At 47.5% G+C, this 13,983-nt stretch overlaps 1 protein-coding gene across 2 annotated transcripts in view; it reads left to right on the top strand.

Moving 5' to 3' along the window:
• Positions 1–13,983, top strand: part of LOC146859481 (uncharacterized) — a 236,016-nt gene that overhangs the window by 89,588 nt on the left and 132,445 nt on the right. For both annotated transcript variants that reach the window (XM_085650210.1, XM_085650211.1), the window contains exon 4: positions 12,359–12,469. In XM_085650210.1, coding sequence (XP_085506336.1) covers positions 12,359–12,469 — 111 coding nt within the window. The remainder of the gene's footprint in view (positions 1–12,358; positions 12,470–13,983) is intronic.

The following is a 13,983-nucleotide window of genomic DNA, read 5'->3' on the forward strand; positions in this document are numbered from 1 at the left end:
CGTTGTTCCGCAAGCGGAGAATTGTTCCAGAAAAGGCTTTGGACTCATACAAGATTCCACTAAAAAGAAAAATGGCGTCAGGTTCGACACAAGTGCTTGTAGAACCTTACCACACCTACGATCAAGACCCACCATCCTTTTCTCCCACACACTCGGAGGCGGATGCAGGAGAGGGCTATATTGAGGATGATACCACTTATCCTGTGGATAATGACCCTGATGAACATCAGCAAGACCAAGATCAAGACTCTACCAATGTTAAAAGGGGTTATTAAACATGCTAAGGACATCTTTAATGAGACAACCAGGGCACGGGTATTGAACCCAAGAATAGAGAAAAAATACAAACCAGCCCCAGGAGACCCAATGTACATTAAGGGTCAATTGCCGTTGGACTCCATGGTAGTTTCTAATGCTCGCAAGAGAGCTAACTCACAGACTACAGGCGATGCTCCTCCTCCAGACAAGGAGTCCAAAGTGCTAGAAACATCAGGCAAATGGGTAGCAGCGCAAGCAGCAAACATCTGGCGCATTGCCAACACTCAGGCACTCCTGGCCCGATACGACAGGTCACACTACGATACCCTAGAAACACTGCTAGAACACCTACCAGATGAATACAAAGATGGAGCGGAGCTCCTCATCAGAGAGGGACAACTCATTACAAATGCGTCCATCAAATGCGCACTAGATGCAGCTGACACTGCAGCAAGGGCAATCAACACTAGTGTGATGTTGAGGAGGCACGCATGGCTGAGAATATCGGGTTTCAAACCTGAGATTCAAAATAATATCTTGAATCAACCAGTCAACCCAGACTTTTTATTTGGCCCCGAGGTTGACGCTACACTGGAAAAGATTAAAAAGGACACTGAAACTGCGAAATCTATGGGAGCTCTACAGTCGCAGCAGTTTCGGAGTGGCTCCTTTCGTCGCCCCGGGAATAGGGGAGCAGCTAGAGGTCAGGGGTCCCAGCAGCAGTACAATAAAGGAGGTACCCAGAGTACCTATAATAAGAACAATAGGGGATCCAGCACCAAAGGCAGAGGACGAGGACACAACAACACCAGGTCCTCCGCCAATAACAAACAGTGACGTCTTGTCACTGCCCCCCGCCCACATAACACCGGTCGGGGGGAGACTCCAACAGTTCCTGCCAGTCTGGAGATCCATCACCACAGACAGGTGGGTCAGAGAAATTGTCCAGTACGGTTATTGTCTGGAATTAACATCCAATCCACCCAACATACCACCAAGACACCGTCCTATGTCCGCAGAGCACTTGACATTGTTGCAGCAGGAAGTACTAAGTATGCTGCAGAAAGGAGCCATAGAGCTCGTGCCTGTAGAACAACGAGGGTCAGGGGTGTACTCTCTGTACTTCTTAATCCCAAAAAAGGACGGGTCTCTCCGACCTATACTGGACCTCAGACCTCTCCACCAATACATTCTGTCAGAGCATTTTCATATGCTCACCCTCCAGCAGGTTCTGCCGTTACTCAGTCAGGGAGACTTCCTAGCAACACTAGATTTGAAGGATGCGTATTTCCACATACCCATACACCCATCACACAAACAATATCTCAGGTTCACTCTTCAGGATCAGCATTATCAGTTCAAAGTACTCCCTTTCGGAGTAACAACGGCGCCCAGAGTCTTTACCAAGTGCCTAGCAACAGTGGCTGCCCACTTAAGGAGACAGCACATTCACGTCTTCCCTTACCTGGACGACTGGCTTGTTCAGGCAAACTCAGCCCAGCAGTGTGCCAGCCACATATCCCACACCATTCACCTTCTTCACAGTCTGGGATTCTCACTAAATTATCCAAAGTCACATCTTCAACCTGCCCACGTACGGCAGTACCTGGGCGCGACCATAGACACTCTGGCTGCCAAAGCTCAGCCAAATTTAGCGAGAATCAACAGCATGCAACTGCTGATAAAAAAGTTCAGACCTCAACACTCCCTTCCAGCGCGAGTGTTCATGCAATTGATAGGCATGATGGCCTCCTGCATCTTCATAGTCCCGCATGCGAGACTACATATGCGCCCGCTTCAGGAGTGCTTGGCACGTCAATGGAATCAGACTCAAGGACAGTTGAAAGACCTAGTGTTGGTGAGCGGTCGGGCATACAACTCTCTGCATTGGTGGAATCCACAAAACCTTTGCAAGGGCCGACCGTTCCAAGAGCCTATTCCACAAATAATACTGACGGCGGATGCGTCTCTCCAGGGATGGGGAGCTCATATACTCAATTACACAGTGCAGGGACTATGGACGACACAGCAACAGAAGATGCACATCAACCTTCTGGAACTGATGGCTATCTTCCTGGCAATGAAGGCATTCAAAGTACACTTGTGCAACAAAGTCGTGTTGATCCGGATGGACAACATGACTGCCATGTACTACATACAGAAGCAGGGAGGAACACACTCCACAGTTGTCTCATCTGGCTCAGAGCATGTGGAAGTGGGCCATTCAGAGGAACATGTTCCCCATGGCGGAACACCTCCCGGGCAAAGACAACCAGATGGCGGATCTGCTCAGCAGACACAGCCACCAAATGCACGAGTGGGAGCTACATCCATCAGTACTCCAACAGTACTTCCAGCAGTGGGGTCATCCAAAGAATAACCTATTCGCCACAAGGGAAAACGCAAAATGCCAAAGCTTTGCCACCAGGTTTCCGCATCCACAGTCGCAGGGCAATGCGATATGGATGAACTGGTCAGGCAGATTTGCGTACGCTTTTCCCCCAGCGCCATTAATACCGCTAGTGGCATGCAAACTACAGCAACACTCAATGACACTCATCCTGGTTGCTCCAATGTGGGCACGCCAGCCATGGTACACCACGTTACTAGAACTTTCCGTGGTGCCGCCTCAAAGACTGCGGCTAACACCCAAACTTTTAACACAGAACCATGGCGAAATTCAGCACCCAGATCCGCAACAGCTGAACCTGGCGATCTGGCTCCTGAAGTCTTAGAGTTTGGCTACCTGAACCTGCCTCCAGAATGTATGAATATCATCAAGGAGGCCAGGAGACCCACGACCAGAGCTTGCTATGCGGCTAAATGGAAAAGGTTTGTCATTTACTGTAAAAACAATGACATTAATCCGCTGGATGCATCCATTCAGAATATCATCTGTTACCTGTTACACTTATACCGATGCAATCTGGCATACAGCTGCAGAAGATGGAGAGCGATGACTTCAGTCACGAAGGGAAGGTTTGGATCCAAGTTAGAGCGGAGCCCTGCACGCCAGTCATAAGGAGGTGGTGAAGAGGCTGTGTTGGCTAGTGGTGCGCCAAATCTGCTGCCATTTTGGAACATTCTTACATTATGAAGGACTAATGAAGGAAGCCAGTGAGCATCGGAACCTCCTGATCTCTGACCCCACTACTTCACCCGTTCCCCGCCTGGAAGCACTTCGAAAGAACTGTGAAGTGAGCACAAGTTGAAATTCAAAATAAAATGTTACTTGATCACTGGCTTATTGACTCTAAATGAGGTAACAATATGTCTTCCACTCGTTGCCAAGCACCTTGTTGCCTTCCGAGGCACCCATTACGACGGCCCTAGATTTCTGTTCCATGCTCCCACCCGCGAGTCACTTGCACTCCAGGGGTAGAGTTAATCGAGATTACAAGTGGAACTCTATGGTTTCCTTTATAAATGAGAAATTACTGGGGAAATTGGTGATTTTAGGTCTGATTTCTCCTAGTAAGTCCTCATTTCCCCCAGAATTTCAGCCAGAGATGTTGGCGGCTTTCAGCAGCTGAAAGTTGTGGGTAAAATGTCCCAGGTCTGAGGTATCCAGGGCTCTTGTATTTAAGATGGGGTGGGAACAGTAGTTATATTGCAGTTGCCATCTGTATCAAAATCAAACTGTAACACCCAGTGGGGCCTCAAGAAGGGTCACAACACAGTCTCCGGAGCGAGAGAATGTAATTTGGTGCTTTACCCTCATTGAAAAGGGGGTCATGATCACCTTGGACAGCACTGGTGTACAGGGGTCTAGTAGACACGTACGTTCCTGCACAAAGATTTGTGCTTTTATTAAATCCTTGAATTTAGGGTTTTGCTGTATGTGTTTCTTCTGTCTCAGGCTGCATTGAGAGCTGGTGCTGAAGAAGCATTTGATGTCCCCACTCATCTTGAAGCGTTTAGCACTTCGCAATTCGCAATTCGACCATGGCACTGTCGCAGAGTTCCTTTTCAGTTCTTTAATGTATGCGCCTCCTTGATGGCTTGAGAGGAGCATAAAAAGGAGTCCGTAGTAGTAGTAAGTGGACTCGCCACCACCATCAGACTGACTGGAGGGCCAACTGATATGGCTGCTGTGATGGGTGTGAGTGGAGACATGCTTGACAGGAGGAGACACTTGCCTCCTCTCTATAGGGTGGATTTAATTCCACTTGTGAGTAATGATAAAGGGACTCATACAGAGTTTGGCAGAAGGACAAAGGGCTATTGGAGGTTAGGCCATTCGACTGAACGCCTTAGTTGGATTGGGCAGTCAAATGGCCAATTTCTACTCTCGCTTATCGCTAAGAAAACCATGGCGGTAAAGGACAGTAAAAACATTGAAATGCCTTCCACGCAATGGGAGGCTACTGCTATGGTGTGGGGTCATTAGGTTTTGTATTTTCAAAAATAAAATCCCGCTCTGGAGTTTTGTTTTTTGAAAATTTTAAAAAAAAATGAAGTTTTGGCAGACGGTACCATCATTTTGATAGAGCAGTCAAGTCAGACTTTAAACACATTGAGAGGAAGTGCAGTGACAGCTGTTCTTGCCGATATTAAGCGCTGTCTGCTGGGCCAGTGGACATCTCTAACTTCTGAGTGCAGTTACTCCATTAAGGAGAATGTATAGTTTACTCAGTCGCTCTGAAGGAGTAAATTACTATACTCTGAAGCATAAATCCGGCCCAGAACAACCAGAGCCGTCCACAGTGAAGACACAGAGGTGTCGTTTAATACAGGTGATGTCATTGCCACGCTGACTGTCTCAATCAACCTTAAAGAAGAGGAACATAGTGTTCGAGGCATATGAGCTGCAGATCACACACTGAGGATAAGATCGCCATCTGGTGTTGGACTCGGATGATTGCAGGATGTTGTTGTCTTCGGAAGAAGTCTTTGGTCACGAGATTGGTGACTCCACCCCTGTACAACAGTGCGCATGGGCATCCACTCCATCCTCAGATTGTTTTTTTTTCGCCATTGGGTTCGGATGAACTTTTTTCCGCTCCAGCAGAAAACTTATAGCATTCACTACAACTCTCAAAATTTGAAATCTCGACGTCGAAATCCATATCTGACCGACTCCGGACGCGGCTGATGGAAAGGACACCTTTTAAAAAATGCCCCCAATGTGGAGCAAAGTTCCCTCATAGCGATCACCACGAGGTCTGTAATTTGTGCCTTTCACCAGACCACAACGAATCCAGCTGTCCAGCCTGCACCGCATTCCGTTCGAAGAAAACTATCTGGGACCGAAGAGCTCGACGCCATATCATGGCCAAGCCGGTTCCGGAACCAGAAGACATCTTTGCACAGGATGTCCCTGAGGATGTCCCTGACGATGACTCCGAAGATCTCCGAAGATCTCCAGATCGTATCCGATGCTGACGATTCTGATCCGGGGCAGCCTGTGAGTACCAGCCCCCCTACCCCAACACCACCCAAAAAAACATTAGTCAAGACTCTGCCAGCGATCCAAAAACATCCTCAGGATCCCCGCCCTCGGGCCCGGAAGAAAAGTAAGCCTGCAGGTGGCTCGGGCTCGAGCAAACCTCATATCATTGTGCCTATAATACCTTCGGCAGCGAAGCAGGCTCCGAGACCGAAATCTCCATCGGCCCCGAAACGTCACTCGGCGCCGACATCTCCACCGGCACCGAAACGTTCTTCGGCGCCGAGGTCTCCACCGACACCAAAAGGCTCGTCGGCACCGAAAGGTCCTTCGGCACCGAAAAAGGTTCTTCGGCACCGAAAAATCCACCGGAACCGAAAAGTTCTTCGGCGCCAAAAACATCCTCGGTGCCAAAACAAGTCCATAAAGAACAAAAATCAAAATCAGAAACAAAAAAGTCGGCGCCAAAGCCGCCTTCGGACAGTGAGGAACTCTTTCGGCCTGATCCAAAGCAAAAACGGATTTACATAAATCCGAAAACTGGACATGTCACAGCGGTGCCCTACAAGAAAATGAAGCTGGACACAACACCTCCTCCAGCACCTCCAAAGAAGAAGGACTGTGCCACTTCACCCATACGTCCTTCCTCTCCTACATTACCTCCTATTCCATCCCCCCCTCCCCCACCGCCTTCACCTCTACCATCTCCTTCTCACATACCACCTCCACAGGATGATGATGATTTAGGGGGAGGGGGAGACCCAGATTTCTTTACTTATCCCACTGATCCTACTGATCCCTTTACACTCCCGGACACAGCACCAGTAGATGACTGGACTTACCCTATGCCAGATATGCCTGACCCCACTCCAAAACCCTCAAAACCCTCCCCTCCTGATGACCATTTAGGGTTCGGTCAGCTTATAAACAGAGCAGCATCGTTTCATGGTGTCACCATGCACACCGACACTCCTGAGGAGGATTTTCTACTCGACACTTTTGAGCAGTCGCAGAAAACAGTTCACATTCTACCTATGATTAAGGGAGTGATAAAGCATGCCAATGAGGTTTTTAAAGACCCTGTCAGGGCCAGGGTTCTCAACCCCAGAATAGAAAAAAAATATAGACCGGCGCCACAAGATCCTGCGTACATCAAGGCGCAACTCCCCCTAGACTCACTAGTCGTATCAAATGCCAGAAAACGGGCGAACTCCCAAACAACCGGAGACACGCCACCCCCAGACAAAGAGTCTAAACTCCTGGAGGCTTCGGGCAAAAGGGTTGCCGCTCAAGCTGCTAACCACTGGCGTATTGCAAATACACAAGCCCTATTGGCTCGTTATGATAGAGCCCATTATGATCAATTAGAGGATCTCTTGCAACACCTGCCTGAACCATTCAAAACACAGGCCACTGACCTCATCCAAGAGGGCAAACTCATATCCAATGCCTCCATTAAATGTGCATTAGACGCAGCGGACACCGCCTCTAGGGCAGTCAACACAAGCGTATTGCTTAGACGCCACGCATGGCTGCGCATTTCCGGCTTCAAGCCGGAAGTCCCAACCACCATTCTTGCTCAACCCTTTAATCAGGAGCAACTATTCGGCCCTGCAGTAGACACTGCCCTAGAAAAAATGAAGAAAGATAATGAGACTGCCAAATCTATGGGAGCATTGCAGTCTACTCAACCCAGAGGCTCCTTTCGTCGCTCTTTTTATAGAGGAGCTTCCAAAAATGTGGGAACAGACAACTCTTCCACCTTCAAAGCATCAGGTCAAACATCCCCTAACAGAGGATATTTTAGAGGAGGTTATCGGGGAAACAATACTAAAGGCCGAGGACGGGGCAACAACAACAACACCCGCACCTCTACAGCCACCAAACAGTGACTTGCCACCACTCCCCCCAGACCATTCCACTCCGGTCGGGGAAAGACTTCAACAGTTCCTACCTGTCTGGAATACCACCACTACAGACAGGTGGGTAAGACAAATTATCCAATCTGGCTACTGCCCCGAACTCATAAACCCACCCCCAAACATACCACCCAGGCACCGTCCCATGACGTCTCACCACCTCACGCTCCTCAAACAAGAAATACAGTCTTTGCTTCAAAAACACGCAATAGAACCTGTTCCACTACAACATCAGGGCACAGGAGTATATTCCCTATACTTCCTCATTCCCAAAAAGGACAAAACCTTAAGACCCATACTGGACCTCAGACTACTAAACCAGTACATACAATCGGATCATTTCCACATGATCACTCTCCAACAGGTCCTTCCATTACTTCAACAAGGAGACTTCCTTGCCACATTAGACATCAAGGATGCATATTTTCACATCCCTATGCATCCCGCTCACAGGAAGTATCTACGATTCGTGGTAGACGGGCAGCATTATCAGTTTACAGTTCTCCCATTCGGAGTAACAACTGCACCAAGGGTGTTCACCAAATGCTTGGCAGTTGTGGCAGCATACCTCAGGAGACAAGAAATCCATGTCTTCCCCTATCTGGACGATTGGCTCATAAAAGCCAACACTCTAGACAAATGCGTTCTCCACACTCACCGCACTATTCAAACCCTACACAACTTGGGATTTACCATCAACTATCCCAAATCTCAACTACAACCCTCCCAAGTACAACAATACCTGGGAGCCACCATAGACACAGCCAAAGCCGTAGCTTATCCCAGCATAGCCAGGATAGCCAACATACAGAGTCTCATCAAAAAATTTCAAACACAACACTCTCTACCCGCAAGAGTGTTCATGCAACTCTTAGGCATGATGGCGTCATGCATCTACATAGTACCCTACGCACGCCTTCAAATGCGTCCCTTACAGGAATGTCTAGTACAACAGTGGAACCAGGCCCACGGACAACTTACCGATCTGGTGTTGGTGGACAGCCGCTCACTTCGCTCGCTGAAGTGGTGGAACACCATCAACCTGTCCAAAGGCCGGCCGTTCTTGGAGCCTCTTCCACAAGTTGTGCTGACAACCGACGCATCTCTCACGGGGTGGGGAGCCCACCTCCTTCAACACACCACTCAGGGAAGGTGGACCACTCAACAAAAACAGCTCCACATCAATCACCTAGAACTTCTAGCGGTGTTCCTAGCACTGAAATCCTTCCAAGTGCATCTACAAAACAAGACTGTCCTCATCCGCACGGACAACATGACCACAATGTATTACATACAGAAACAAGGAGGGACACATTCTCTAAAACTGTCCCAACTGGCGCAACAAATTTGGAGATGGGCAATTCCCACAAAACATCTACCTGCTAGCAGAACACCTCCCAGGGGTTCAGAACCAGGTGGCCGACCTCTTAAGTCGCCACACACAGCAGATACACGAATGGGGACTACACCCCAAAGTCTTACTCCCATTCTTCAAAAAGTGGAGACAACCAGACATAGACCTGTTCGCCACACAAGAAAACGCAAAAGGCCCAACCTTCGCCGCCAGGTTCCCACACCCACGGTCAAAGGGCAATGCACTATGGATGAACTGGTCAGGCAGATTTGCGTACGCTTTTCCGCCTCTCCCGCTCATTCCATTTGTGGTACGCAAACTGAAACAACAGTCGCTGACACTCATCCTAGTGGCTCCCACTTGGGCACGTCAACCCTGGTTCACCACACTTTTGGAACTATCGCTAGTTCCACATCAAAAACTGCATCTCTCCCCAGATCTTCTAACCCAGAACCATGGAGAAATCAGACACCCAGATCCTCAAACACTGAACTTGGCAATCTGGCTCCTGAAGTCTTAGAGTTCGGGTACCTCAACCTTCCTCCAGACTGTATGCATATCATTAAAGAAGCCAGGAGACCTACTACTAGGGCATGCTATGCTGCAAAATGGAAACGATTTGCCATTTACTGCGCTAACAATGACATACAACCACTGGATACTTCCATCCAAAACATCATTTGCTATTTATTACACCTGCAAAGATGCAATTTAGCGTATTCCTCTATACGTCTACACCTAGCGGCATTAGCAGCCTATTTGCAAAATAGACAACACCTGTCCCTCTTTAAGGTACCAGCCATTAAAGCATTTATGGAGGGTCTTAAAAGAATTATTCCTCCAAGGTTACCACCTTCCCCGGTGTGGAACCTTAATATTGTTCTAACAAGGCTCATGGGTCCCCCATTTGAACCAATTCACAAATGCGAACTGCAGTTCCTAACATGGAAAGTGGCTTTCCTCATCGCAATCACATCCCTGCGAAGAGTAAGTGAAATACAAGCCTTAACTCTCGAAGAACCCTTCCTACAACTACATCGGAACAAAGTGGTTCTTAGGACGAATCCAAAATTCCTCCCTAAAGTCATTTCCCCTTTCCATCTAAACCAGTCAGTCGAACTGCCAGTCTTCTTCCCTAATCCAGACTCAGTAGCTGAGAGGGCACTTCATACCTTAGATGTCAAAAGAGCCTTACTGTATTACATCGACAGAACCAAACCTTTTCGCAAAACCAAGCAACTGTTTGTTGCTTTCGCTCCACCACATAAAGGCAACCCTATTTCCAAATCGGGTATCGCCAGATGGATAGTCAAATGTATCCAAATATGTTACCAAAAAGCTAAACGTACTCTTACCTTCCCCCCTAGGGCGCACTCCACGCGTAAAATAGGGGCTTCTATGGCATTCTTAGGGAACATCCCCTTAGAAGACATTTGCAAAGCACCCACATGGTCTACTACACACACCTTCACTAAGCATGTGTTGATGTGCAATCCAAACAACAAGCTTCAGTAGGCCAAGCTGTCCTAAAAACTCTATTCCAAACTGCTGCAACTGATACAGGTGACCACCGCTAGGGGAGACACTGCTATAAAGTCTATTCTCAGTGTGTGATCTGCAGCTCATATGCCTCGAACGGAATATGCTATTTACCAGTATGCATCTGTTCTTGGCATGTAGAGCTGCAGAGCCACACACGCCCACCCACCTCTCCGGGTCCCGTATCCGTTCCAGCATTGTCTTAATCAGACACTACAAATTGACATCCTTTCTCTTTACTTCTTATACACTCCATCATTTCCCATCATGGCGAAAAACAATCTGAGGATGGAGTGGATGCCCATGCGCACTGTTGTCCAGGGGAGGAGTCACCAATCTCGTGACCAAAGACTTCTTCCGAAGACAACAACAACCTGCAATCATCCGAGCCCAACACCAGATGGCGATCTTATCCTCAGTGTGTGGCTCTGCAGCTCTACATGCCAATAACAGATGCATACTGGTAAGTAGCATATTCCTTCCATCTGGCCAGTCCGGGCTCGGAGCAAGGAAAAGGCAACTGTGCTGCCACGGGCCAGGGCTTATTTATTTATATTTGAGTCTTATTTTCTAGAATACAGTTTTGTTTTTTAAACCCAGTTTAGAGCAATCCTTGGAGGACTCTGATGGCAGCAGAAGTACTCAACCATTGGCAGTCTCCACTGGAGATGGTGTTGTAGACGACTGATCCTTAGAAGCTGGTGCAGCGATCTATAATGGCAGCAGAGGTACTCAGTCATTGGCAGTCTCCACTGGAGATGCTGTTGGAGACGACTGATCCTTAGGAGCCGGTGCATGTGGGTGGAGGGGGCTCAGAGGGTCCGTCCTTGAGGGGTTCCACGGCTGACAGGGCTGATCCTAGGGGCAATTTGCACTGATTTCAATGGCAAAGACTGATCCTTGGAAAACAACGAGGGAAGTTGAGAGAATCATTAACCGCGGAAATCTGCCGTGGTAGATTTTGAGAGTGTCGGCCTTTGAGGGTTGAACGGTGATAACGGTTGCGAAAGCCGATTCTTGTAGGTTACAGGAGTGGAGAGGACAAAGCCTTCAGAGACTTAAAGGTTATGGCAATTGGGATAAACAATCCTTGGCCTACACCATTGATCATGGGAGTGTGTATCGCTGGCTTTTGGGGCTCTTGCCAGGTTATCAACATGGAGGGCTGATCCTTTGAGTTATCCGCAGGTTATAGCAGCCTCTTGAAGCTGTCCACTGGGTATCTCAATGGAGAGGGACCAATCCTTGTTAAATGTGATGGGTTATTACGATGGTATGGTTTGACACTTGGAGCTCTCCGCAGAGTATGACTTGATCTTCATATGATAGATCCAAGTTTAGATTCATGAAACACCTAATGTTATCCGGATAGGTGAAGCTCCAACGGGTGCTTCATGTGGGGTTTCTCCACCCAAGTAATGCCCATGTCTTATGCTACCACTGTAACTTGGTGAATCCTTGGGGTTTGGGATCATCAAGGTTCTCCCATCCCTGTGTGAGCTGCAAATAATGTGTGGAATTTTCCTTCTTACCCATCATCTTTACAGGGATAGCCTCTGCCAGTTCTGTCATGCCCGCCATCTATCACCTCGCCTTCCACTGTGCTGAAAGTGAGGTGGTGTATACCACCATCTGAATCAGTCTGGCAGCCTGCTAGAAGTAGGCACCAAGATGCCTGTATTGGTAAACAAGCGCTCTATAAATCATAAGAAGTAGAGAAGATAGAGATCTTGTTATAGTCTCTACTCTCGTTTGTCACTCAATCACACGAGCTTCAGGCAGGGTTGGTTCCTTACACAAGCGTGGTAAGGAAAGTCTTTTATGTGGGATGAAAAAATGACCAGGGTTGGTCCCACTGCAGACGCAATATAGTAATACCTTGATGTTTCTTCAATGCAGGGAGTGTTTTCAGCTTGCAGGCTGCCTCTTGCCGTGTGAAGGAGGAGGGACACCATTTCTATGTGGACCAGCAGGGCTCCGAGAGAGACCACGCCATTGGTGTGGCCATAGGTGAGCAATTTGCGCATACATGAAATTCGTTTTACTATAAGGAGAAGTTATGTTCAGTTTCAATCACATTAAGCACAACTTACTGTCACTTGATAACACCGCAAAAGAAGAAAGCTACTGAGTAATTGCTATTCTGCTACTGTAATGTTGTTTACAGATCGGCCATTTTTAGCCTTCAGAAGCCAGAATGTGTCTCAACCTGCAGCATCGCTCACACATAAATCCAGCTTTGAACACACACTGCTGCCTCCTAATAAATGTCAGAATAAAATCCAAAGGGCCTGATTTAGGGTTGGATTAGTGGGCGGAGTAAAGACAGACAGGGTGGTATTTAAATAAACAATTTTCTGATGGATAATTCTGACTGTGGATTCAAAATCTTTAGCATATCTGTGGGTGCCATACTGGATCCAGAGAATTCTTCTAGCCATGCTCCAGCTAACTGATAGGTAGTTCCAAGTGGCGGTTACTCCATACCACCCTGGAATAAAAATGTCACCCTCCGCACTGATGTCAATTCCTTTCTTTCTGCTCCCATTGATGCAGATCTGTTCCCAACTTTGTTGATTCTCAAAAACTTTTCATCAGTATTCTAGAGAATGATGTCCCCTCCCCCAAAACACAGCAAGATTCAAACCGTACCAGGACTGCTGGTAGTAGATGTTGTTCACGGGCCGTGGTGCTTGGGCTGAGGGCATGATTTTAAGTTCTGCCTTCATGCATCTGAAGGCGATTTGGACCATGATAGACAAACTACGTTTGCACAGGTTCCACTCCCTCTCCAAGTTGTGTGCCCAGTCGCAGTTCCGGCCTTGAAGCTGCTTCCACAAAAAATGAATGATTGAAGTCTTCTGGTAAGTCCAACTCGAAGTCGAGACACAAGTGTGAGACGGCCAAGCTTGACTCAAAGTCTAGTAAGAAGGTGCAAGGACATCAGGTTAAAGATGGCTGTCTTCCAAGGTCTCTTGAATCCCAACTAGTCCTGCAGTTAGTCGCAGTGCACCCTGAATTCCCAGGGTCATCGTCGACCCTTTGGCAAATAGCGACCTTGGGTCTGCTTATGGATATGCCTCCACAGGGCCTTCCACTGGGCTCGTGCTGGCTCTGGCACTGACTGCTACACCAAGATCAAGGTCCATGCTGACACCGAGTGATGATCCAAACCAACGTCTTCCTGATCTAGGTGTATGTCATGCTTTGAAGTTACAAAAGTATTTATAAAAAACAAGAGCCACCCATATGTCCCTGTGAACTGGGTATTACTGTTAAGTAAGAAAATGTTCACAAGGAACTTATTCAGAATAGTACATTTGTAATATGGAGTAGAAATTATACTCACAGCTGATTTAATCAAAAGACAAAAGAGTATACCAAGAATTATTTCACTTTGCCAAAGAAAACAATTACTTAATTAGCCTGGAGAGCTTATTTACTTCAGCCGAAGTAAATATAATTTATTACATAAATCACAATTATATCACAAACATTTTATATTTTTCAGGCACATAAGAAAA

Source organism: Triturus cristatus, chromosome 3_2 (assembly GCF_964204655.1).
Source record: "Triturus cristatus chromosome 3_2, aTriCri1.1, whole genome shotgun sequence".
Lineage (NCBI taxonomy): Eukaryota > Metazoa > Chordata > Amphibia > Caudata > Salamandridae > Triturus > Triturus cristatus.